We start from the raw sequence: 23,911 nt of genomic DNA, 5'->3' as shown, positions 1-23,911 counted from the left end.
CACGTTCTTTGTTTTATGTTTTGATCATGTAAAACATAAAACATGTCTTAGATGGATCGTTGTAAGCAAGCCGGCCCTTCCATATAAAGCATGTCCAAGATTCGATCGATCCCTTCCATGTAATCCTAATTAGACAAGTTGGGTCTTCGTTGGAAGACACGAGAATTGCAGATTTTGGGTCGGGTCGATATTGACATATTTATATTTGTGCAAGGTTTACCAAACATATGCCGTAAAAGAAAGGTTAATTTTGAGGTGCAATTATATGTCCTTACGTGAAAAGTAAAAGAAAAACAAAAATCAAACTCATTCATTTCACTCATTACGATACGAATACGAAATTCAGAGTTATTGGTATATGATATCTTCCCGAGCTAGTTTTTCTTTGAAGATCCATGTCAACCATAATCTTGGGCTTCTAGATGCTAGGCTTCTACTGAATTCTAGTAAGATATTTTTCCTTCAATACATAGGCAAACAAAGACTTTGTATTGCGATTTACATGCCATAAGGCCCATAACTATTCAACTAGCATATTCTAGTTAAACTCTTTTAAAAAGAACTGAAATCAAGGGCCGCCGTCCTTCTTTGGAAATGCACAATTTGTCTCAATGCATCCTCTTAGAATTAGTGTCATTTACTCAAGCTTTAGACAAAGACATGCCTAGCTAGTGGATGGCAATTTTATCATATTTGTGGTATTTTTGTGATTCGATTTCTATTCCTCAACCAACATATATATATATATATATATATATATATATATTATTCACTTAGTGGGCTTCAAAAAGAGAACTCTCACACTTTTTGGATTTTAAGGTTTTCATTAAACATTTGAATCGCAATGAGGAAAAGGCGACACACAATCACAGTTCTATCTCTCTCTATATCAACGTCCACACCGTGTAACTTATTTTAGTCACGTTCCCTAAATTTTACTGAGTTAGGAAAGTTTCGTAAATATTTAGGATTTTTTTTTTTTTTTATGAAAATCTATCTTAACATTTTTGAAGTACATTTTTGTGTCATCCTCTCTTATTTTTGTATCCAAACAATTCTCAACTAAATTTTCTACAATTCTTACATCCAAACATAATTATTACCATATTTGATAATATTAATTTCCTAAAAACTATTTACCTAATTTAAATCAATATGTTAGACTAAAATATAATTCTCCTTGCACTTATTTTTAATCTTATATATTAATTATTTTAATTACTATTTAATACATAAAGTTAATAAAATTTTAGTTTTTTTTCAGCATATGATGTGATTTAAATTTTTATAAACGGAAATATATTTTAATTTTTTTCTTAGGATATTTATAACCAAACAACTATCCACATATAGAGCTCGAAATACATTTATAAAGTACAATAGGGTGCCATCACTTTTTGGTTTTTTGTCAACTTCGGGTCAGATTTTTAACTAAAATTATAACCGATTCAATTATCCGGATCCTCCTTAAGATTACCAAATATTTTGGGCCGGATTTTAATCAATAACATACTTATTTACATCCAATTAATGTCAATTAATGCTCATTGTATCTTAGGAAAGAACTAATTTACATGCCGAATTTTTAGTGCTGAGTTTGACAAAAAGAATTGATAACACAAATTCTGTAATCACATCCCTATAATATAACAACTAATTTAAGATGAATACATCTTAGAAAATATCTAATTTGTGTTTAATAAACGATTACATATTTGCTGAGTTCTTATTAGCTTTAAATGTACACTTTAATCCAATAATATCAATTGAGAATAAAAAATAAGAATATGTCATATCATTCATTCCTAAATCATAACTAACCAAATCATAAAATGTATATTCTCAACTTGCGAATCAAGAATTTATACAAAATCTATCTACAACCGTTAACTATATATATATACAATTCACCATCAACTTCAAGCACCACAAAACTATTACAATATCATATCAACAAAATAATAGATCCGTGGTGTATCACGGGTAAAATCTAGTTATATTTTATATTTTACTGCTACTGTGCTACATGTGAGAATCTTTTTTCATTCATATTATATTATTATGAGATTTTTTTGTTTGATATCATTTTATTTAATTAAATGATTTATATGACATGGTAAACGAGAAAATAAGTATACAGCCGCCACAAAAGATTGTTAGCCCATGAATTATTTACGTTGCATAGATTTTGTAAGTGATGAGGATGTTACGAAGGTTTTATTATAAGCTCCTTGACCGAAGTTTCCTCAAATATGAACCATGTAGAATATTCGGGATGTATATTATTAGTCTAAAAGGGAATATAATTGAAACAAAAGCCTTGATGATTGAATGAATAAAAAGGCAAGGAACAAGAACAGCTAAGTTTGCCAATGGAATGACCGACCAAAAGTTCAGACAATGGGATGTCAAACTTCCATATTTCCTCTCTCTATCCTTCTTAGGAATCATAGAAGAAAAGAAACAACTCATGAAACCAAAATTAAAGAACGACGATATATATAATGTATAGTTCTCAAACGAATAAGATTCTAGTAGTCATATGTATTCGTGAGTCAATGTAGGGTTATAGATCTATTATCAAGCATATATAAAAAAAAATAAGGGATCGAGTTGGTTGTAGGCTTTGATTGGCCAAACATAGCAAAAATGTACTCGAATTTTAAACTTTTGAGAGAGTAGGAGTTTGTTATGGAAATGCAAACTCGAGTTTTCTATAATTTCACATCAATCTATATAATCTCGAGTTTTCTATAGATTGATGTGAAATATGATGATGTGAAATATTAGTTTGTATTTTTGCGGTTTAGTGTTATGACAATATGACATTACGATATTTTCAATAGTGGTTGATCATTATAGATATTTTAAATGGCAAGAATATCCAACTTTTCCATAGAAATTAGTGTGGGCTTCAGTCAAAAATCGTAGAAATTATATATATATATATATGAAGTAGAGTTGAATTTGGTGCTTAATTAGAAAATCTTCGATTTGTATTACTACTATAGACCGTAGTTTCCCTTCTGGTGAATTGTTAAGATATTTCTAAAATGCTAGCTATATCAATATAATTATTACACGAAACTAAAAGGTGACATATCTAATTTATAATAAAAGGGTTTTGAATATGCCTAACATGGAGCACATACATATTTATTATAATTGCTCCAAAAGTGGAGGGAAAATGCCAAAAAGACATGAGTGGAGAAACCAGGCTAGCCTTAGACACCATAATAAACTAGTTGTCCCTTTCGTTAGATTTGGACCCAAATGCACTTTTTGGGTTGTTGTTGTTGTAAATTTTAATATATAAATCATAGCTCTTTTTCTTTTTATTTCGAAAAAGATTTATAAAAGCTCATTTCTTGCTTTTCTTCTTTAGTTTTTGTTAACTTACTGATTTTATAAGAGAAACGAAGAGGGCCATAGTTCATGCTTATTTTTGTTTCTTCCCTCTTCTTTTTGTTTTAGAATCAACAAACTGTAATTTGGTAAACCCCTGATCTGTTCTCATTACATTACTCACAATATATACAAACATATATGGGTGATGCCCAAATAATATCTATACATACAAGGAAAGGGAATATTACATAATCCCTTGTCTATCACTCCCCCTCAGTCGTAGCAGTGTATGGAACGATGCTTAGACTGTTTCGAAATTCAGTAAACAATGGTGTAGGGAGACCCTTTCTGAAAATATCAGCATACTGATGAGAAGAAGGGATATGAAGAACGCGTACGGTGCCAAGTGCAATACGTTCCCGAACAAAGTGAAGATCAATCTCGACGTGTTTCGTACGTTGATGCTGAACAAGATTCGTTGAGAGGTAAACCGCACTCACATTGTCACAATAGACCAGTGTAGCTGTGGAAAGTGGACAGTGTAGTTCCAAGAGGATGTTACGGAGCCATGTAGTTTCGGCGACGACGTTGGCAACGCCCCGATATTCTGCTTCAGCACTTGATCGGGAGACAGTGTGTTGGCGTTTTGCTGACCAAGAGATTAAGTTATCGCCATGAAAGATGCAATAGCCAGAGGTGGATCGCCTTGTGGTGGGGCAGCCAGCCCAATCTGCATCGGTGTAGGCGACTAAACCGGAGGAGGTTGTGGGGTAAAGTTGCAGACCGTAGTCAAGAGTACCTTTGACGTAACAGAGGATGCGTTTGAGAGCCTTGAAGTGAGATTCCCTTGGGTCGTGCATGAACAAACAGATTTGTTGGACGGCGAACGAAATGTCGGGTCGCGTGAAGGTTAAGTATTGGAGCGCTCCGGCAAGGCTGTAGTAAAGTGTAGGATTGGCCACAGCGGGGCCGTCGTCGGCTGCAAGTTTGGCCCGTGAATCTGCTGGTGTCGTGCAAGGGTTGCAGTTTGTCATAATGGCTCGATGCAAAATGTCAGCAGCGTAGTTTCGTTGATTAAGAAACATGTCGGATGAGTTGCGCTTGATGGAAACGCCGAGAAAGTAATGGAGATTGCCAAGATCCGACATTTCAAGTTCCTTACTTAGAGATGCAATGATGTCATTGAGAAGAGATGGTGAAGAGGCGGTGAGACCGATGTCATCGACGTAAAGAAGAAGATAAGCTATGCCGCGAGCGTGATGGTAGACGAAGAGAGAGGAGTCACCTTTGCTTTGAGTAAAACCGATGCGACGAGCATATTGAGCAAAACGTTGGTTCCAAGCACGCGAAGCTTGTTTGAGACCGTAGATGGAGCGTCGTAGTAAGCACACATGATCAGGTTTGTCGGGGTCGTGGAAGCCGGGTGGTTGATGCATGTAAACGGTTTCATCAAGCATGCCATGGAGGAATGCATTTTTGACGTCCAGTTGACGTATTGGCCAGTTGCGTGAGAGAGGGATGTCGAGGACAAGGCGAATGGTGGCGGGTTTCACGACAGGACTGAATGTCTCGTCGCAATCTACGTCGATCTCTTGAGATTTTCCATTAGCAACCAAACGGGCTTTGTACCGAGATAGCTTTTCATCTGCACCAAACTTGTGCCTAAAGAGCCACATGGAACGCACAATGTTAGTATCTTTAGGGTGTGGTACTAGATCCCATGTTCCCTTTTTAATTTGAGCTGCATATTCCTCATTCATGGCAGGATTCAAGTTTGGATCCTCCAAGGCTTTAAGGTGAGAGGTAGGAAGAGGAGACAATATTTCAGTATGAAGAGAGAGAGGTTGTTTAGGTTTGGTGATACCTCGTTTGCTTCTTGTCACCATTGAGTGACCATTTGCAGGTTGAGGTGGAGGAGCATCCACTTGGGGAGCCGGCGGTGGGGCTGATTCCGCAGGCGTTGGTGGCTGGGGGAGTGTGACAGGAGCCATTTGTGGTGAATTTGATTGTCGGAGAATGGGAGAAACCGACAATGGGAAATCATTTTCAGGGTTGGACGAGGGAGGAGCTTGAGGAGAGGAAGAAAAAGGAAAAACAGCTTCGTCAAAGATAACGTGACGAGAGATGATTACCTTGCGGGTTATGAGGTCAAGACAGTGATATCCTTTATGATTGATAGGATAGCCAAGGAAGACACATGCAGTTGAGCGTGGAGAAGGTTTTTGAGACGTTGTAGGAAGGAGATTTGGATAACAAAGACAACCAAAGACCCGAAGATGAGTGTATTGAGGCGGTTTCTGAAAAAGTTTTGTGAATGGGATGGCATTGTTTATGGAAGAAGATGGGAGAATGTTAAAAAGGTGGGTTGCCATCATAAGAGCCTCAACCCAATAGGAAGGCGGCATTGAAGCTTGGAGAAACATTGATCGAACGCTATTATTGAGGGTGCAGAGAGTGCGTTCAGCTTTGCCATTTTGTTGAGAAGTGTGTGGGCAAGAGAAACGGGTGAGGATTCCATGGGAGGAGAGATGATCGAGGAAGGCTTTGTTTTGATATTCACCACCATTGTCACATTGTAAAGCTTTAATGCTGCAGCCAAATTGATTAGAAACATAAGCCATGAATTTCAAAAAGTTGAAACACTTCTGATTTTTGTCTTAGTGGAAAAACCCAAAGAAAATGAGTGTAGTGATCAAGATAAATAACATAATATTTGAAACCAGTGATGCTGGGAACCGGGGAGGTCCAGACATCAGAGTGAACAATTTCAAAGGGTTCAGAAACTGAAGAAATAATATAATCAAAAGGTAATCTAATGTGTTTTCCCAATTGACAAGCATGACAAAGAGAGTTGTCAATTTTAGAGCAATTTATTGAACCAGAAGAAATAAGAGATTGAAGAGTTGTGTTTCCCGCGTGTCCCAGACGACGATGCCACAACAGAGAGTCGGGAACCGTTGACAACATGGCTTGTGGAGAACATGGAGTGACTGATGGTGGTGACGTGATGGAGTATAGAGGACCGGGGCTGTTACATCGGAGGAGCTTGCTCCGAGTATGAAGGTCCTTAACACAAAAGCCAAAAGGATCAAACTCAACAGAAACAGAATTATCGATAGTAAATTGACGAACAGAGATGAGGTTTTTGATAATAAAGGGACAAAGAAGCACATTATTTAGATGGAGAGGACGCGTTTGAGAAGTGAAAGAAGAATAACCAATTGCTTTAGTGGGAATGGAGGATCCATCACCGACAACTACCAATGGGGACGAACTCGAATTAAAAAGGGAATGGAGAGTACCTGGTTGGGCTGTGAGATGAGATGTTGCTGCCGTGTCCATGTACCAGCTTGCATCGTTGGGATTTGGCATGGTCGTGGTACCAAAAGCTGCGGCTAGGCTTGCGGGAAGCTGCGTAGGTTGAGGTGTTGTAGGAGATGGACCGAGGATCCCGCTTGCTGGATGGGTAACAGTGAGGTTTGCCATGTGCGGGTTTTGCATCCAGTAATGTTGTTGCTGGTGCGGAAAAGAAGTTGGTGTTTGGAACCATGGTGGAGGCATCCGCCAATTGGGACCCCATTGCCATTGTTGACGGCCACATCCTCTGTTGTTGTTGCTTCGTCCGCGACCGCGACCTCTGCCTCCATAGGAGTTGCCCTTGTTGTAGTTGTTGTCACGATTGCCGTTGTTTTATCCGCTAGAAGACGTGTATAACACGCTATGAGAGGACGAGTTAAGGGAGGAAGGGGTACGGGTTTGGACTTGGCGATTGAGGTGTTGTTCCTCCTCCACGAGCATGGATCGAGCAACAACAAAGGTGGGGAATGGTTGGCGATGTTTGATGATGTTGATTATGTTGTCAAATTTTGCGGAGAGACCGTTCAACACATACGTCACGACGACCCTATCGGAGACCGGAGAGTCGACATTGGCAAGCAGATTAGATAGTGTCTTGAGCTTTTGACAATAGTCGTGAACCGTTAGATCTCTGATGGTGAGGGTGCGGAGATCATTGTCGAGTTGGATTGCAAGTGCTTCTTTGTTGTCACGGAAAAAATTTTCGATGATGAGCCATAGTTCACGAGCGGTGCAACGAGTTTTCAGAACCGTGTCGAGAAGAGAGGAAGAGATCATCCCATAGATCCACATCTTGACGAGACCATCACGTTCTTTCCAAGCAATATCGTCTGGAGTCACAGGAAGAGAGGTTCCATCGAGATGGCCAGACACGCCAAAGCTGAAACAGTGTTTTTCAAAAAGTTCACGCCAAGCATCGTAGTTTATCTTCGTCATGTCGAGGGTGAGCGGAATGTAGGATTTGATGTGAGTCACGCCAAAAGCCTTGTGATGAGTATTATAAGGTTGCGGTTGGTGAGCCATGGAGACGAAAACAGAGAGATGGAGAGAAGAGAGTAAGAGAGAAAAATAAAACAGAGAGAAAACAGAAGAAAAAGACAAGAGAGGATGGCGGTGTGTGTGTGGTTTTTTTTTTTTTTTAAGTTAGAGGAGTAGGCTCTGATACCATGTAATTTGGTAAACCCCTGATCTGTTCTCATTACATTAGTCACAATATATACAAGCGTATATGGATGATGCCCAAGTAATATCTATACATATAAGGAAAATAAATATTACATAATCCCTTGTCTATTACAAACTTCATAATTGATGACACTAGAGTAATTGAAATTGGAAAAGCCAAGAGGTGTTTGATAATTTATAAATATTCTTTTTTTAGTTAAAATGGAATATTTATATATGTTGAGAACAAAGATTATAGTGAAATAACATGCACGAGCTGTATAACGAGGAATCTCGTAATCGAGAGAATGAAGATTATTTTTAGAAATTGTATGTGTAGTGTTAAGTGCTCAATGTTAATATTTCCAATATATACAATAAGATTTAATTAAAACTCAGGTTTGGAGTCTAAATGGAAGTGGTAGAGATCTAATGGTCTAATCATTTATGCAATTATACAACTCTCTGTCGTACGGATCATATAATATACGACATATTATGTGTTTTTTTCATTATTCTATATGCAAAGTTTGTTTTCTTTAAATGATTTTTAGCAGGTAAAAAGGCAAAAAGCGGGAATGTTGTATTATTATTAGAGAATAATTTCATCCAATCTGTATTTTTTTGGATTACTCAATTTGTTCTCTTTTCTATTTTTAATAATAAAATTATAATCCAACGTCACCCGTAGTTCGATACATGTGGTCGAAATATGCATATTATCATAATAATAGTTTAGTAGTCGTACGTGTGTGTATACAGTTCTACGGATAATTACCATTATTTCACTCTGAAGTCTGAATTAACTATATCATAAAGTTACTATTGAACGGTCTCTATACTAAGTCTACAAACATACTATTGAACTGTCTTGTTAAATCCATTAATGAGCAATCATCTGTGATTCTGTGAACACAGAAACACTATCTCAACACTATGTAGACTGTGGTGTTTTCCACTCATCTGACTCCAATGGTTTCAAAACAGTTTAAATCGTTTCAAAGTTCAAACCAAACCCTTTCTTTTCCATTTATGGTGGTGGCAAGTAACAGTACCATGAATACATTTATTACATTTTTTTTATAACTCTAAAATCTCTATTTCCAACTCCAAACTGTTCATTTATGCTTGTTCTATTTTACGAGTGAAAACAAATCCTGCAAAAAGATGTCAAACAATTCATGGTCAGAGAAACCCCAATTATTTAACATACAAGTTTCATATGCTTTATTGCAATAATAAAAATACAAAATACTAAATAGTAGTTCCACCTATTCCGAAAGAATCTTTTAGGGTGAGTGACAAAAACCCAACACGAATCATACTTTACAAATCAGAGCTCATAAATTGCCTCTCATTACCCAAACATAATACCAAAATCGATTTTTTTAAGTAATATACTAAATAAAGGTACTCGTACGTAAACCCCTTCTCCGTCTCCCTATTTAAACCCTTTAACACTTCAACACCAAATCCTCAAGCTTCTTCTTCTTCTTCTTCTTCATCATCTTGGTTCTTCTTTTTTTTTTGCTTCATCAAAAGCATTTACAATGTCAACGGCCAAAGTCAGAGCTCCACTAGAGTTCCAATCGACGGTGGTTACCACCGTAGACTGCCAGAAACAAGTTCAGTCATGGCGTCTCCTCCGCTCATTCATTCAGCTTCTCATCCCAACTTGCAACTGCACCTTAGTCCAAGAACTTGAACAAGACAACCCTAGCTTGAGAGGCAAAAAACTCTACAACGACATCAAGTCACGCACGTCCTCTTTTCGTTCCTCCTCTTCCCTGTCTTCTTCCACAGTCACAGGAACAATCTTTGGATACCGTAAAGGAAAAATCAACTTCTGTATCCAAACACCAAGAAAATCGACAAGCCTCGATCTTCTTCTCGAGCTAGCCGTTCCAACCACGGTTTTAGCTCGAGAAATGAGAGGAGGAGCGTTGCGTATAGTGTTAGAACATAACAACGAAGAAGACTCTCCATTTTGGAATATGTACTGTAACGGAAAAAGAGTAGGGTATGCAAGAAAACGCTGTCCGTCGAAGGATGACTTGGCGGCGTTGGATGCTCTGAGTAAGGTGGTGGTTGGAGCCGGAGTTGTGACTGGGAAAGAACTTGGTCGGTTTGATGATGAATTGATGTATTTGAGAGCTAGCTTTAGACGAGTTAGTGGTTCGAAAGAATCTGAAGCTTTCCATTTGATTGATCCAGCTGGGAATATCGGACAAGAACTCAGTATCTTTTTCGTCCCATCATCGGTTTGATTCAATTACCGGTGAAGATGATCGTACATAAGAGTTCTGTTTTTTTTTTAAGTTTCTTTCCCCTCTTTTTTTTCCTTTGTTCGAGAGTAAAGAACTTGTTTTTTGAGTCGTGCTCAAAGCTTTTTTGGCTTTAGCTCTGGCTTTTGTATGTAATCTTTACATACCATTTCGACAGTTCACTGATTCGAGTTTTTCAATTGTTTATCTTGTTACCATAATTTCTGTGTTACATAAATAATGGTATTTTTTATAAAATTGCTTATCCAAATACAAAAAAAATGAGAAATAACTCCGCAAAGATAGATAGATATATGGAAATGTTCTTAATGTACTTCATAGGATATTAGGATAGAATGAAAAGTGCAGTTGAACACAAAAAAAGGATAAAACAAAAAGTGTGACTTTCAAAATAAATATTCCCTAACAATTATTTATTTCGTGACTATAATATTTATTATAAAACCCAAATGTAAGTGACAGTATATGTTAATTTATCACTTGATTACTTAAAAAATAATTCTCAAGTCAATTAGAAAATACCATTTAAAATTATTCTAATGACAATTATGGAGGTGAAGAAAACAAAAGCACATGGTTTAGGCACCAAAAACACAACTAACAACAAACTAAAGTCACTCACAAATTCAAACACAAGTCGTACCTTAACGAGAGATCAAACAACGGTCATATTTTTCACCAACTCAAAAAAACACTCAGGGACTAGGTCGGACTAATGAGTGGAACCTTGCCAGAAATTGATAAACCATAGCCTTTAAGACCAACGTAATGTGCTGGGTTATTAGTCATCACCTTCATCTCTCTAACTCCAAGATCCCTCAGTATCTGCATCACCAATCTTTGATCAATCTTTTGCTTATTTTAAAATAGAAACAGTAAATATCAAAAAGATTCAATGTTCTTTGTTGTTACTTGTGCTCCAATGCCGTATTCCCGTGAAGCAACGGGGAATGAAACACCCTCGGCTTGATCTGAATTGCTGTTGTACGTACGAGGCTTGTGGCTTAGGTCAATGCCTTTACTTTCCGGACCACGTAAGTAGACAAAAACACCTCTCCCAGTTTCTTCAATCAGTCTCATTGCAATAGCTAACTGTTTTCCACCAGAGCTATTTCCGAAAATATCATCCGTGATACACTCCGCATGTACTCTCACGAGAATATCCTTCCCATCTCCTATTTCTCCCTGATTTCATCTCAAAACTTGGGTTATACCTTATATAAGAAAAGAATGATCAAGGAAATTAAGATACGGTTTATATTTTTTTACTTTGACCATTGCAATGTGCTCAACTCCATCAAGCAATGACTTGAAGCAATGTGCTTTGAAGGGTCCCCACATTGTCGGTATAGGCGCAACTGCAGTAAACTCTACCAGTCTCTCTCTTTTCCTTCGGTATCTGCGAGATAAAGTTTGCAATTGAAAATCAAGTGTAAAGCTGAATATTTCAGTAAATGAGAGCTGAGTTAGATGATGAGACTTATTTCCAAAGTGTTAGTACCTGATTAAGTCGGCGATTGAGATTATTTTCAAGTTGTTATCTTGAGCAAATCGGCGGAGTCTTGGTAATCTAGCCATTGAACCATCATCATCTACAATCTCACATAAAACAGATGCTGGTTCTAAACCGGCCAACACAGTCAAGTCAACAGAGGCTTCTGTATGCCCTGCTCTTTTGAGAACACCGCCTTCTCTGTATCTCAAAGGAAAGATATGACCAGGACGATTGAAATCTTGAGGTTTTGAATCTTTTGATGCAAGGGCCAATATTGTTTGTGCCCTATCACGAGCTGAGACACCAGTGGATGTTCCTTGTTTGGCGTCCTAACAAAGATTTTCCAACATTCATTTTTCATACCAACACTAAGAAGTCCTGTAGTTTTTTCCAACACTAAAAGATACTAAAGTGTTAACTCACCACTGAAACCGTGAAGGCCGTGCGGAGTTTTTCCTCGTTATCCTTTCGCGTCACCATCAAAGGAAGCTCTAACCTCTCCAAGTCTTCGCCTTTCATGCTCACACACACGATTCCAGTCCCATGCTTAACCACAAAAGCCATAGCTTCAGGTGTTACCAACGATGCCGCCATTATCAAATCTCCTTCGTTTTCTCTATCCTCATCATCTACAACAACTACCATCTGCAAAAACAAACAAAGCTTTCACATAAGATCCCTCTCCTTCAAAAGCCAACACTATGACTACTATATATCTATCACAAACCTTGCCCTGTCGAACATCCTCAATAGCTTGAGAAATAGACGCAAATCCATCAGTAGGTCGATCAAGATCAAACTCTTCATCATCAACATCAGAAGAATCCATTGTCGTGGGAATCATTTCAGCAGCTAATGTTCCAAAAGAAACCAAATCCGGCTGCAACTCAATCCCCATTGATGATGATCCATTAATCTTAGAGGTAGAGAATGCATCTCCTTCCTCAGATACCACTCTCATTCTAACATTGAACCTCTTTGATACAACCCTAGAACACACCCAGCTCGTTCTAGATAGTTTTGTTCCCTTAACAACAACATCACTGAAAAAAACAAAAATCATGGAGAACAACATAATCATCAATGCCTAAACCTAATTCCAATTCGATAGTGTTCCAATTGAAATCCAAAACCTCTAAGAAAGAACGATTCAACTTATCGCTAAAATTCGAAACCATAGCTAAACTTAAATTTCAGATTCTGATTTGATTACCGTAAAGGAAAGAGATGCGTCGCGTCGCAGCGGAGAGTTAGCGACGCCATTTTCATGGAGAGACGACGAGCTTCGGAAGAGAGCCAACGGAACCCACCACCGGCGTAGTCGTAGAGTAGAATCACTGTTTTTTTTTTATTCTGTTGCCGTTGATCTTTTATTTTTGATGACGTGGCGAAACACTGTGTAGATATTTTTTCCATTTGTGGATAAGCACGAGGGGAGACGACGTCGTTTTAGGAATTGAATACGATGTCGTATTAGGTGGAAACATAAAATCCCCATTGAGATCATCATGTGTCGGTGGCTAAACATAATAAGGTTTGCCTCTTGACTCGTTTGTTGTTTATTTTTACGTTTCTATTGTACAAACATTTTTTTGATTGGATAATGATTTTTCTTATTTCTTCACCAAATCTATAAATCCTACTTTCCAACTCTCGAGTTTTTTATAAGATAGAAAACTGAAGTCATTTGTTTTGTTTTCAATTTTGTTTATTTATCTACCTAGTTATATAGTACTATAAAGAAGCATTTTTATCAAAATAGAAAACTGAATGATCTTTTGCGTTTAATTTGTTCAATTTATTTATACAAACGAACAAGAAAAAAGGTCGTAAACTTTTTGATTAAACATACTAATAATGTTGATAAAATATTAGTAAAATAGTTGTATACAGTAAGTGAGATTTGCTAACACATTATATTGTAAACTGTTACGAAGATTTTCATAGTCTGTTTCTATATATTGTAATATCAATTATAATCGATTATGATGCTTGTAGATTTTGTTGCATTTTCATCATCTTNTTTTTTTTTTTTTTTTTTTTTTTTATGATGTTAGTTGCATCGTCTAAAAAGAATTTGTCTCGTTTGTAATTAAGACGATGGTTAACCTATAAGAATATAATTTACATTTTATAAGGAAAACCAAACTAATTTTTTTTTTTTTGACAATCAACCAAACTAATTATATCATCAATGAGTTATAGTAATAAGTAATAACGGATATAGAAACTTAACCCAAAAACTTTCCGGATATATAAAAAAGATAAAAAAACTCACTCTTGTTGCTGTCACCGAGGGCCAACAGCTCTTTTTGTCTCATTTTGCATTGCCACGAAAGTCATCACCCCATACCTTAATTATAATTTTTTAAAGTGCTTAAGAGAAAATTAAAATAAGCATAATAATCCAATTACCACAGGCACAGCTTTTAAGAAAAAGGGTATTGATTAGTTTTTCATGCTAATACTATGACAAAAACAGAGTTTGTAAATTCTTGTCCTATATCTCTTCTCTATCCCATAAATCATTCTTGGTTTTAGCAGTTAATTAACAAAAGAATTCTGATTTTTAAAACATGAAGCGAGACTTCTACGGCGTCGTATAAGATTCCTTAGACCATCATTACTCCAGCAACTTGAGAGGGTTACTCAAGGATTAATTAATTATATAATTAATATTAAAATAATTAAAATAATCAAAATCATTAAAATATATAACTTAACCAAGATCATCCCTTCATTAAAGTAATCATATAAAAGTTACTCTTTATTAAAATAATATATTTTTTAAATTTTTGTTAATTAATTATAAAATTTTACTAATCTATCATGTATAAAAAAATATTTCTATTAATTATATTACATTAAACAGAAAACAATAAAATTTTACAGAATTCGGAATATTAAAAATATTTTACAAAATTCAGAATATTAAACATAAGATAGAAATTTAAAAATATTAAACATATTTTACAAAATTCCGAACAAGATTTATTGTTGGATTGCACCAAATTTTTGCCAGATATGCTCAATCAAGTCTTTTTTCAAACGATCATGCATTTTTGTATCTTGAACGTCATTTCGATTGCCCATCATGTTATTTAGATTTGTTGCCATATCTGTAGAATACGCTAAATCGACATGAGAAGTTCCGCTTCCTTCCCCGTGATAGAACTCTGATGGATAGTAGAAATTGTAGTCATGTCGTTCGTCTTCGACTATCATGTTATGCAATATGATACATGCTCTCATTATTTTCCCTATTTTTCTTTTATCCCAAAAAAGTGCGGGATTCTTCACGATTGCAAATCGAGCTTGCAAGACTCCAAATGCACGCTCTACATCTTTCCGACATGCTTCTTGATATTGAGCAAAAAGTTTTGCTTTTCGGCCACGTGGAAGTGTAATGGATTGGATGAAAGTTGCCCATTTGGGATAGATACCGTCAGTGAGGTAGTAAGCCATTTTGTATTGCCGTCCATTGACAATGTATGTAACTCTCGGAGCTCGGCCCTCTAGGATATCATCAAACACCGGTGAGCGGTCCAAAACATTGATATCATTTAACGTACCTGGTGGTCCGAAAAATGCGTGCCAAATCCATAAATCTTGAGATGCCACAGGTTCTAGTACGATTGTCGGTTTTCCAGACCCACGTGAATATTGTCCTTTCCATGCAGTTGGACAATTCTTCCACTCCCAATGCATATAATCTATGCTCCCTACCATTCCGGGGAAACCGCGATGTTCTCCAATATTCAGTAATCGTTGGAGGTCTTCCGATGTAGGTCTTCTGAGATACTCGTCTCCAAAAAGATTTATAACTCCGTCTACAAATTTTTCAAGGCATTTGTGGGCGGTTATTTCAGCCAGTCGTAAATATTCATCCACCGCATCTGCCGAACATCCGATTGCCATCATACGGATAGCTGCCGTACATTTTTGAAGTGCAGAAAGACCGAGTCTTCCTGTAGCATCTCGTTTTTGTGTGAAGTATGGGACTCCATTCTCAATAGTATTTACAATACGTATGAACAATGGTTTATTCATTCTAAAGCGACGGCGGAACATAGCATGAGTGTACGTCGGATTATCACTAATATAATCATTCCACAACTGAATGTGGCCTTCTTCGCGGTTTCTATTAATGTGCACTCTTCGGACTATTGGAGCTGGTGGTACTTCCGGGTGAGTGTAGTGGTACTGAATCTCCTCCACTACATTATTAACCTCCTCTTCTACCATTTTCTCAACTTCCTCATCAGAACTCCAACTATCCATTTTTTGACACTTTGGGGTTTGTTGTGTGGCTTGGTTTATTTTGTAATGGAATTGGTTTTTGTTGAAAGGGTATGTAATTTTTTTTTTGTTGTAAGGGTTTAGGAAATTTTGGTTTTGGTTGACAGGATTTAGGATACTTTGGTTTTGGTTGAAAGGTTTAGGAGACTTTGGTTTTGGTTGTATAGGTTTTTTTTTTCTTTTCGAATTGAATATTAAAGAAGAAGCAATGAAGAGAACATAAATGAAAGAAGAAGAGTCGAATGAGTAGAGAAATGAAGTACTAGTAATCTTCAATATATAGATTACACAAAGAAGACACATGGACAAACAAACAACAAAACCCATTCACGGGTTGAAATACATGAAGTCGACCAAAGCAGAACCCATTCACGGGTTGGACAGTCCGTCAGTATCCTCATAAAAAGTCAATACCAAACCCGTGAGAGCAAACCCTACAGACCAATAAACAAGCAACAACACCATACTGCCGTACACTAAAAACAAAAGAACATTCACGGGTTGAACACTAGAAGCCATAACTAGCTACTTGTTTCCCTTCACGTGACAACGAGACAGCTTCATGCCTCTCCAGAAACCTGAAACGAAAGGAAAAGGTTACAACAGTTAAGCACAAAACTATTCGAACATTGAGAACACAAATTAAACAAAACACAACAAGATTTAAACACAACAAGTGAAGAGAAATGAAACCTAGATGTTTGTCAACATTTGGTCAACGAGTTTGTCCCTAAGTATAGCTTCAGCGGGTGTTAGTTGTTCACCCTTGTTAATCAGGCTGTCTAGCAATCTCATTTTGGCGTGTCTCTCCTTAGTCGCTTGTTCTTGATCCTTCATTGCTATGATCCTATCTAAATTGTTTGCAGACCCATCCTCTACTTCACTCACTGTCGGTTTCTTCCCTTTTTTCTTAGATGCCTTAACTCCCGGAGGCCTCGCCTCAGCTCCATCATTGGTCGAAGTCGATGAGTATGCTCCGTCTGAAGCAAGCTTCGTCCTCTTGTAAGTACATTCCTTCGTGATCCATTTCTGATCATGCTTCAGTTCCCTCCAGCAATGCTCTAGAATAAATGGCTTCTTAATGTCATTCTTGTAAATCTCATGCGCCGCATTGATCACATCGTCTTCTGATTCTCCACTCTTCCTTCTACTACTCGCTTGTGTGTAACATCCAACAAACTTGTTTACTTAATGGTTTATCTTGTTCCACCTAGCCTTACATTGACTAGCCCCTCGACCGTTTGAGTCGGATGCTCCACCATTTGCTTTGTAGTAGGCTGCGACTATTTAGTCGCTGCTTGTTACTTACAACTGGATCTTTGCTTGTGTTTAACCAGACACTTATGAGATTGGTATCCTCTTGTACACTCCACCTCTTGCGAGTTCCTCTACCTCCCTCTTCTTCATTGTCATCTACCGTAACCTCAAAACAGTCATCGTCTTCTGATTGGGTTCTAAGATTAACAGGTTGAGATGAGAAAGCAGGGCTAATGTGAATAGGCTGAGAAGAGAATGGAGAGCTAAATTGGACAGGCTGAGATGAGAATGGGGTGTTGAACTGAATAGACTGAGAGGTTTGTGCGGAATTATCAGAAGCGTTGAAGTTTTTTTGAGAATTCAAAAGATCCATGGAATTAGGCGCTTGAAAACCAAAAGGGTTTGTAGAATCCATTGATTTTGTTTTAGAAAAAAGGTTAATGGTTTAGGTAATGGGTTAAAAATTGAGAGTTTATATTGAGGTGAAGGTTTGTTTAAAGTTAATGAGTGGTTAGTACAAAGAAAATATACTTTTCAGTATATCTCTTTGAATAGACCACTGCAACACTTTTTCAGAAAATCTTTAGGTTCAAAAGTTTTCCAAAAGTTGTGTTTAAAGTCAATACTAATTTCAATTTCAATCATTTTGGGATTAAACCAATAAATTATTTTTATTTTTAGTAAGATTCAAATCAAATATCAATTTCTTTTAATTAAAAACAAACAAAATCGNAAAAAAAAAAAAAAAAAAAAAAAAAAAAAAAAAAAAAAAAAAAAAAAAAAAAAAAAAAAGACAAGAAACGGGTTATGAAAATTTACAAACAATTGTTCAAAAAAACACAACAACACACGGTTCACCAAACACACATATCCAAGCCTAAGAACAAAAAAACAGTGACATAAAAGGAGCATACCTTTTCAAGTAAGAGAATCCCTCTTCTTGTGTCAAGTTGATGCACACCACTCTTCACCATTAAAACCCATTGTCCACTTGATGTAAACCTCGCACAAACCATGACAAAAGAGTGAATATTAATCACCTACAATAGATGAGAACAAATCACATATAGAGACTGACATGTAGAAGATGTAACCTTACCTCTAAACAGATGATACACGAGAAAATATCAACGATCTGCATAAAAGAGAGAGACTGACATTTAAATTTATCAATGTGTTTTCACTTTGAAACTCCCAAATCATGTTTGAAAAGTCTCTGATGTGGCAGAGTCCAAAACTTAAAATAGCAGACATATACAAAAGGGAAAGAGGAGGAAGTACCTGAAATAAACTACATGGCCAGCCTTGTGCATCACAATTAGTAGCAAATACCATAGTAGACATTAGAAAAGAATGTCAGCGATACCGTAGAAGAATGTCACACACCATAGCATCATCCATCATCATAGAATCTACAACAACAAGTTATACAAATCATACCGTAGAAGAATGTCACACACCACCGCAATGAAGCTACTCCAGTGACTGGACTGTGACGACGATCTGCATCAAAACAACAAAGCAATACAAAAACAACCAAGTAAATTATTAAGTATCTAAAAAGTAATCTAATAGAACAACAGACGGTTCATCCTATACTACTAAACAGACGGTTCACTTTACAGCCATCAGAACAAATCTCAAAACCAATTGAAACGACAAATCCTAACACAAACAAATCGAATTTAAACGAAACTAAAAGGTTAACAACATGCAATAAGTAAGAGATGAGACGACAAACCTTCTCTGTCTGATTCGTCTCCCAGTGGACCTCGTGAGGAAACCGCCGCCGTCGTTGTCGCAGAAGGAGGTAGGTCGTCGTGTCGTGAGAAGCGAAATCTTCTGGGTTAAGCCGATCGGAGTGGCCGTCGCCTTCATCAACCAAAAACCCACCATTTTTAGCCGGAAAAATCAAAGGATTGAAGGTGAATCCACTGATTTTTCGGTTTAGGATTTACATCGCCCTCGAGTCGCCGTGTAGGTCGAGAGAGAGAATCTCGGGGAAAAAAAGGAAGAAAGAAGGAAAAAATGGTGAAAAAAATTGTTTTTATATTTATCTATCATCCAATCGCAAAACGCCACATATTGTTTCTCATGAATTGCTTAAAGTGCTTCCCCAAGAATCGATTCTCAGCCTGTTAGACCAAAATATGGATTATTTATTTACATTTGGAGCCCAATTTAGAGAGAAACATTGAGAGTAACTCAGCAATGGAGAAGCTCTTACTACGCAGAGCTTGAGCCGAGCTGATTAGAGTAAGCCGCGGAGCCTTGTCTATCTTTTTTATCTCACTTCTCACATACGAGTTCCAGTGATACCGGAAGAAACCTGGAGGTAACTGGGTATAGACGGTGGACCCCCTCAAATTGCATCAATATTATTTTTTTATAAACAAAATAATATTTTCATATACCAAAAGAAAAAACACCCAACAATATCTACTTAACCATGGTTACATTCTAACCCAAGCTTTGAGTTTATTTAAACTGAGAGAAAGTGTGAAACAAAGCTTTGTTCATATGGAAAACGCACTACCCCCAATCTCTCTCTCTCCTCTGTAAATAGAAGAATCTCCCCCCCCCCCCATTGTCTTAATAATAAATAATCTCTGTGCATTTCAAAGTTTTCTCTTTTCTTGTGAGTTTGATGAGAAAGGGTTAAGATCACCAAGTACTAAAACATTTTGAGGCATTCAAAATTGAGAATTTTTTTAAAAAAAGTTGAGGATGAAGAGACTAAGTAGCTCAGATTCAGTGGGTGGTCTCATCTCTTTATGTCCTACCACTTCCACAGGTTGTTCATTTCTACCACTCCCATCTTTGATTACAAATCTCTCCATTAAAAAATTTTACTAATTATGACTTTCTTTTATCAAAACTGCAGATGAGCAGAGTCCGAGAAGATACGGTGGGAGAGAGTTTCAGTCGATGCTTCTCGAAGGTTACGAGGAAGAAGAAGAAGCTATAGTTGAGGAAAGAGGACACGTGGGGATGTCGGAGAAGAAGAGAAGGTTAAGCATTAACCAAGTAAAAGCCTTGGAGAAGAATTTTGAGTTGGAGAATAAGCTTGAGCCTGAGAGAAAAGTTAAGTTAGCTCAAGAACTTGGTCTTCAACCTCGTCAAGTTGCTGTTTGGTTTCAGAACCGTCGTGCTCGCTGGAAGACAAAACAGCTTGAGAAAGATTACGGTGTTCTTAAATCCCAATACGATTCTCTCCGCCTTAACTTTGATTCTCTCCGCCGTGACAATGAATCACTCCTCCAAGAGGTATAAAAAATCCAAACTTTTTTTTTTGGTTAAAGATTGAAACTTTTTGTTATAATTGGCACTTTTGTTGATCCCAAAGTTAAAGAAATTGAAACTTTTTTGCAAATCTTGAGATTTAGAGGAAAAAAAACTGAAACTTTTGTTTTTGTTTTATGCAGATTAGTAAACTGAAAACTAAGCTTAACGGAGGAGAAGAAGAAGAAGAAGAAGAGGAGAACAACGCGGCGGCGGCGACAACAGAGAGTGATATTTCCGTCAAGGAGGAAGAAGTTTCGTTACCGGAGAAGATCACAGAACCGCCGTCGTCTCCTCCGCAGTTTCTAGAACATTCCGATGGTCTCAATTACCGAAGTTTCACGGATCTACTTGACCTTCTTCCACTAAAGGCGGCGGCTTCTTCGTTCGCAGCAGCTGGATCTTCAGACAGCAGCGACTCAAGCGCTCTTCTGAACGAGGAGAGCAGCTCTAACGTCACGGTGGCGGCGCCGGTGACGGCTCCCGCTGGTAATTTCTTCCAGTTTGTGAAAATGGAGCAGACAGAGGATCATGGTGACTTTCTGAGTGGTGAAGAAGCTTGCGAGTTCTTCTCCGATGAACAACCGCCGTCTCTACACTGGTACTCCACCGTTGATCACTGGAATTGAAGCTGTGTGAACACCACCGGAAGAGATTTTGGATTGGATCAGATGGCTCTCTCTTTTTTTCTCTCTCTGTGGAAGCAAGGGAGAAGATTGGGAAAAAAAAACAGAGGAGGGCAAAATGGGAATAGTTTTTAAAATTGAAGGGTGAAATGGAAAACGAATTAAGGAAGGGTTAAACCTGGGCGGGAATAAATATTTAGGGTGGATTTGTAATTAGTGCTTTTTCGTGCACTTCTTGTAATTAAAGGATCATCATCATCATCAGATCATGAGAATTGAGAAGGGTTTCAAAGGAGAAGAGTTCAACTCGGCATGGAATCTTTAGATTTACAATCGACCCTCTTAAGTCTTAAATTATACAATTTTTAACCCTCAAATAAAATCTTAAACTCAAAAATTAGATGTGTATTATGTAGTTCTTTTGGTGTATTGGACGATTTTTCAATGACAATGATCCTCAAAGTGGCAGGTTCGAATTTTGATGTTGAAAGGGAGACTTATATTAACATGTTCTGATCTTTGGACAATATGAACTATGAAGTCAAGGTCCGAACATTTTAGTAGAAAAAAATATGACTTGAATATGCTTTTAAGTGCGATTGATTTTTGCAATTCAAACTAAAACTAAAGTATAAATCAATTTATGACTTTTTCAGATTACTGGAAAACAAAAAAAAATTCAAACCAGCAAAATTTATTTAGTTTCAAACTAATTTTTATTTATTGTTTTTTACTATATTCGAATTGAAAATATTTATTAGCAGAAAACGTCTTTTTCTGTCAACAACTTATACAATAAAAAAGTTCCATTAACTAAATTGGAAAACATTATTTACATACAATATAAGATGGGGTAGAATACAGGAATTTCGTGCTATTTTTTTCCGCTAAAATATTGGCACTACGAGAAACTAAATTAAAAAACAAAATTTGAAAACTCATCTCTACTCTTCTCCACATTTATTGAAAAAAAAATGTTTATTGCCCATCAATTTGTAATTGGTAATCTAGGATACAAGACGTCCAAAAAAACATAGCAGTAATCATAGTAATAAAAGATGAGGATATAATTAGAAATGGTAAAAATATGATGAAATCAAATGATTATAGAATAAGAGATGGTGATTTAAAAAAATAATTTGATGATAAGAGATGGTGATAACAAAATATATTAAAACAAATCTAAAAAGTTAATAAAATATATAAAAATAGAAATTTGGTGCGGTCACTAATTTCTATGATCTTAAGTGTGATGCAAAACACCTACGGAAGAAGTATAATGCAAAACAATTATGCGGTTACATCATCAATCAAAGTCATTTCTTATCTAATTCGATACCACCGTTACTTATCGTAGCAGTAATTAATAGTTTTTTTTTTTTACCTCAATTAATAGTTTATTTGGCGGTACACTTCTTAACATTTTATAATGTTAAGTTTTTTTTATTAACAAACATTCATATATAGATTTTAAACTCATTATACATATGTAGCAACACAATAGCGTTATTAGTAAACTTACTGGGCTATCATGGCCATCTAGTGTCGAGTTTAGACTTTAGACAATGGAGTTTTATTTAAACACTATCATTATTCATTATAGGGATGCTGTTCAGATTTGATTTGATTCGAATTCGAGTTGTCTCGGTTTGTGTAACCAACAGTGGTGTATTTGTTAAAAATAAATATATGTTAAAAACTTAAAAGTAAACCGGCAAAGCTGTGGACCACGTCTAATAAGGTCATTATAATATAATACGAGAATCTTCTAATTAATTAGAATTCTAAACACATCTTTGATTCTTTATATCTTTTTACTGTTATACTAACTAAAACATGTCGATTATCAAATCTTACTACAGTGTGTTAGATTTTAATTAACAGTACTCATACACAGTATAATTTTTTTGGTGTTGTCTATATATTAACTTTTTACTAACCGGTACATTTTTCTACTCTTTTTGTTAAAGCTTTTTATTTTAATAATATAAGTTCAAACTTAAGTAACTCAATGTTGGCTTAGTATTTCTTCTGTTAGTTTGTCGTCTTCGTCATAAGAGAATACAATGTATCCCTAAGTTACCATAGTACCAATTACCATGGACGACAAAAATTTGTTGTGGTTGGGTGAAAGACAAAATTTATGTTGTGAATATCGTTAGCTCAGTGCATACAATCCCTATACGCCTCCACGGTAGGGAATAGAGTCTAGGAGTAGGGGATAAAGTACATAGAAACGAATACAATCTTTTTGAGTATAAATCATTATGCATGAAATCTATAGAAAATCCATATATGGAGAAACTATTTATTGAAATTCGGCCACAACACTACATCACATTTACAGTATCTAATAATAAACTCAGTAGACTATAACTTTTATTCACCAACTCAAGTTGTAGTTGAGCCAAAAAAAATAATATAAACTCACTAAATTCTGATTAAATTTTTTAAAATAGAAATTTTGATTTCGTTTATTAAAATGGTTTTCACTGAAAACTAACTAACTAATATTCGATTGAAAAAAGAAAGAGTAAGGGGGAAGTATTGATTTAGGATTTAGAAAGAATTTTAATGACTTTAAAAATTAGGTAAAATATGTTGTTATTCAATCAAAAAATTTAAAAACTCTTTAAAAATTTGGTGTTATTGGTTGTGGATTTGTAAAAAGTTATCTAAAATCTTGATAAATCTAGTGTTATTGGATTAAGAGTTTTATAAAGTCATTAAAAGTTTTATGTTATTCAAGTAAAATAAAAGAATCTTGGATTGTTAATGAATTCAAATTTTATGTTATT

General features: G+C 36.3%; 4 protein-coding genes across 4 annotated transcripts; 2 read left to right on the top strand and 2 right to left on the bottom strand.

The window, feature by feature from the left end:
* LOC104751884 (protein MIZU-KUSSEI 1-like) lies at positions 9,384–10,136 on the top strand. Its single transcript, XM_010473932.1, has one exon. The coding sequence runs from the start codon at positions 9,420–9,422 to the stop codon at positions 10,134–10,136; it is 717 nt and encodes a 238-aa protein (XP_010472234.1). The 5' UTR covers positions 9,384–9,419.
* Positions 10,666–13,027, bottom strand: LOC104751883 (monofunctional riboflavin biosynthesis protein RIBA 2, chloroplastic). Its single transcript, XM_010473931.1, has 7 exons — positions 12,863–13,027; positions 12,377–12,692; positions 12,073–12,294; positions 11,656–11,978; positions 11,424–11,553; positions 11,067–11,339; positions 10,666–10,979 (listed from the first exon to the last, which is right to left on the bottom strand). Exons 1-7 carry the CDS (start codon positions 12,916–12,918, stop codon positions 10,857–10,859), a joined length of 1,443 nt encoding a protein of 480 aa, XP_010472233.1. The 5' UTR covers positions 12,919–13,027; the 3' UTR covers positions 10,666–10,856.
* LOC104753937 lies at positions 14,641–15,930 on the bottom strand. The gene is made up of 3 exons (XM_010476116.1): positions 15,222–15,930; positions 14,985–15,164; positions 14,641–14,867 (listed from the first exon to the last, which is right to left on the bottom strand). Exons 1-3 carry the CDS (start codon positions 15,928–15,930, stop codon positions 14,641–14,643), a joined length of 1,116 nt encoding a protein of 371 aa, XP_010474418.1.
* LOC104751882 (homeobox-leucine zipper protein ATHB-6) lies at positions 19,701–21,446 on the top strand. The gene is made up of 3 exons (XM_010473930.2): positions 19,701–19,999; positions 20,090–20,472; positions 20,631–21,446. The coding sequence occupies exons 1-3, from the start codon at positions 19,933–19,935 to the stop codon at positions 21,114–21,116; spliced, it is 936 nt and encodes a 311-aa protein (XP_010472232.1). The 5' UTR covers positions 19,701–19,932; the 3' UTR covers positions 21,117–21,446.

Source organism: Camelina sativa, chromosome 16, assembly GCF_000633955.1.
Source record: "Camelina sativa cultivar DH55 chromosome 16, Cs, whole genome shotgun sequence".
Classification (NCBI taxonomy): domain Eukaryota; kingdom Viridiplantae; phylum Streptophyta; class Magnoliopsida; order Brassicales; family Brassicaceae; genus Camelina; species Camelina sativa.
The sequence above is the reverse complement of the archived record's forward strand: the minus strand, read 5'-3'. Positions and strand labels throughout refer to the sequence as shown.

Coding starts and splice junctions, on each gene's coding strand:
- LOC104751882 (XM_010473930.2), top strand. CDS start 19,933: ATGAAGAGACTAAGTAGCTCAGATTCAGTGGGTGGTCTCATCTCTTTA. Junction 20,000..20,089: donor ATGTCCTACCACTTCCACAG/GTTGTTCATTTC, acceptor TCAAAACTGCAG/ATGAGCAGAGTCCGAGAAGA. Junction 20,473..20,630: donor ATGAATCACTCCTCCAAGAG/GTATAAAAAATC, acceptor TGTTTTATGCAG/ATTAGTAAACTGAAAACTAA.
- LOC104753937 (XM_010476116.1), bottom strand. CDS start 15,930: ATGGATAGTTGGAGTTCTGATGAGGAAGTTGAGAAAATGGTAGAAGAG. Junction 15,165..15,221: donor CGCATTTTTCGGACCACCAG/GTACGTTAAATG, acceptor ATGATATCCTAG/AGGGCCGAGCTCCGAGAGTT. Junction 14,868..14,984: donor ATGTCGGAAAGATGTAGAGC/GTGCATTTGGAG, acceptor ATAACATGATAG/TCGAAGACGAACGACATGAC.
- LOC104751884 (XM_010473932.1), top strand. CDS start 9,420: ATGTCAACGGCCAAAGTCAGAGCTCCACTAGAGTTCCAATCGACGGTG.
- LOC104751883 (XM_010473931.1), bottom strand. CDS start 12,918: ATGAAAATGGCGTCGCTAACTCTCCGCTGCGACGCGACGCATCTCTTT. Junction 11,340..11,423: donor AGCACATTGCAATGGTCAAA/GTAAAAAAATAT, acceptor AGATGAAATCAG/GGAGAAATAGGAGATGGGAA. Junction 10,980..11,066: donor AATACGGCATTGGAGCACAA/GTAACAACAAAG, acceptor TTGGTGATGCAG/ATACTGAGGGATCTTGGAGT.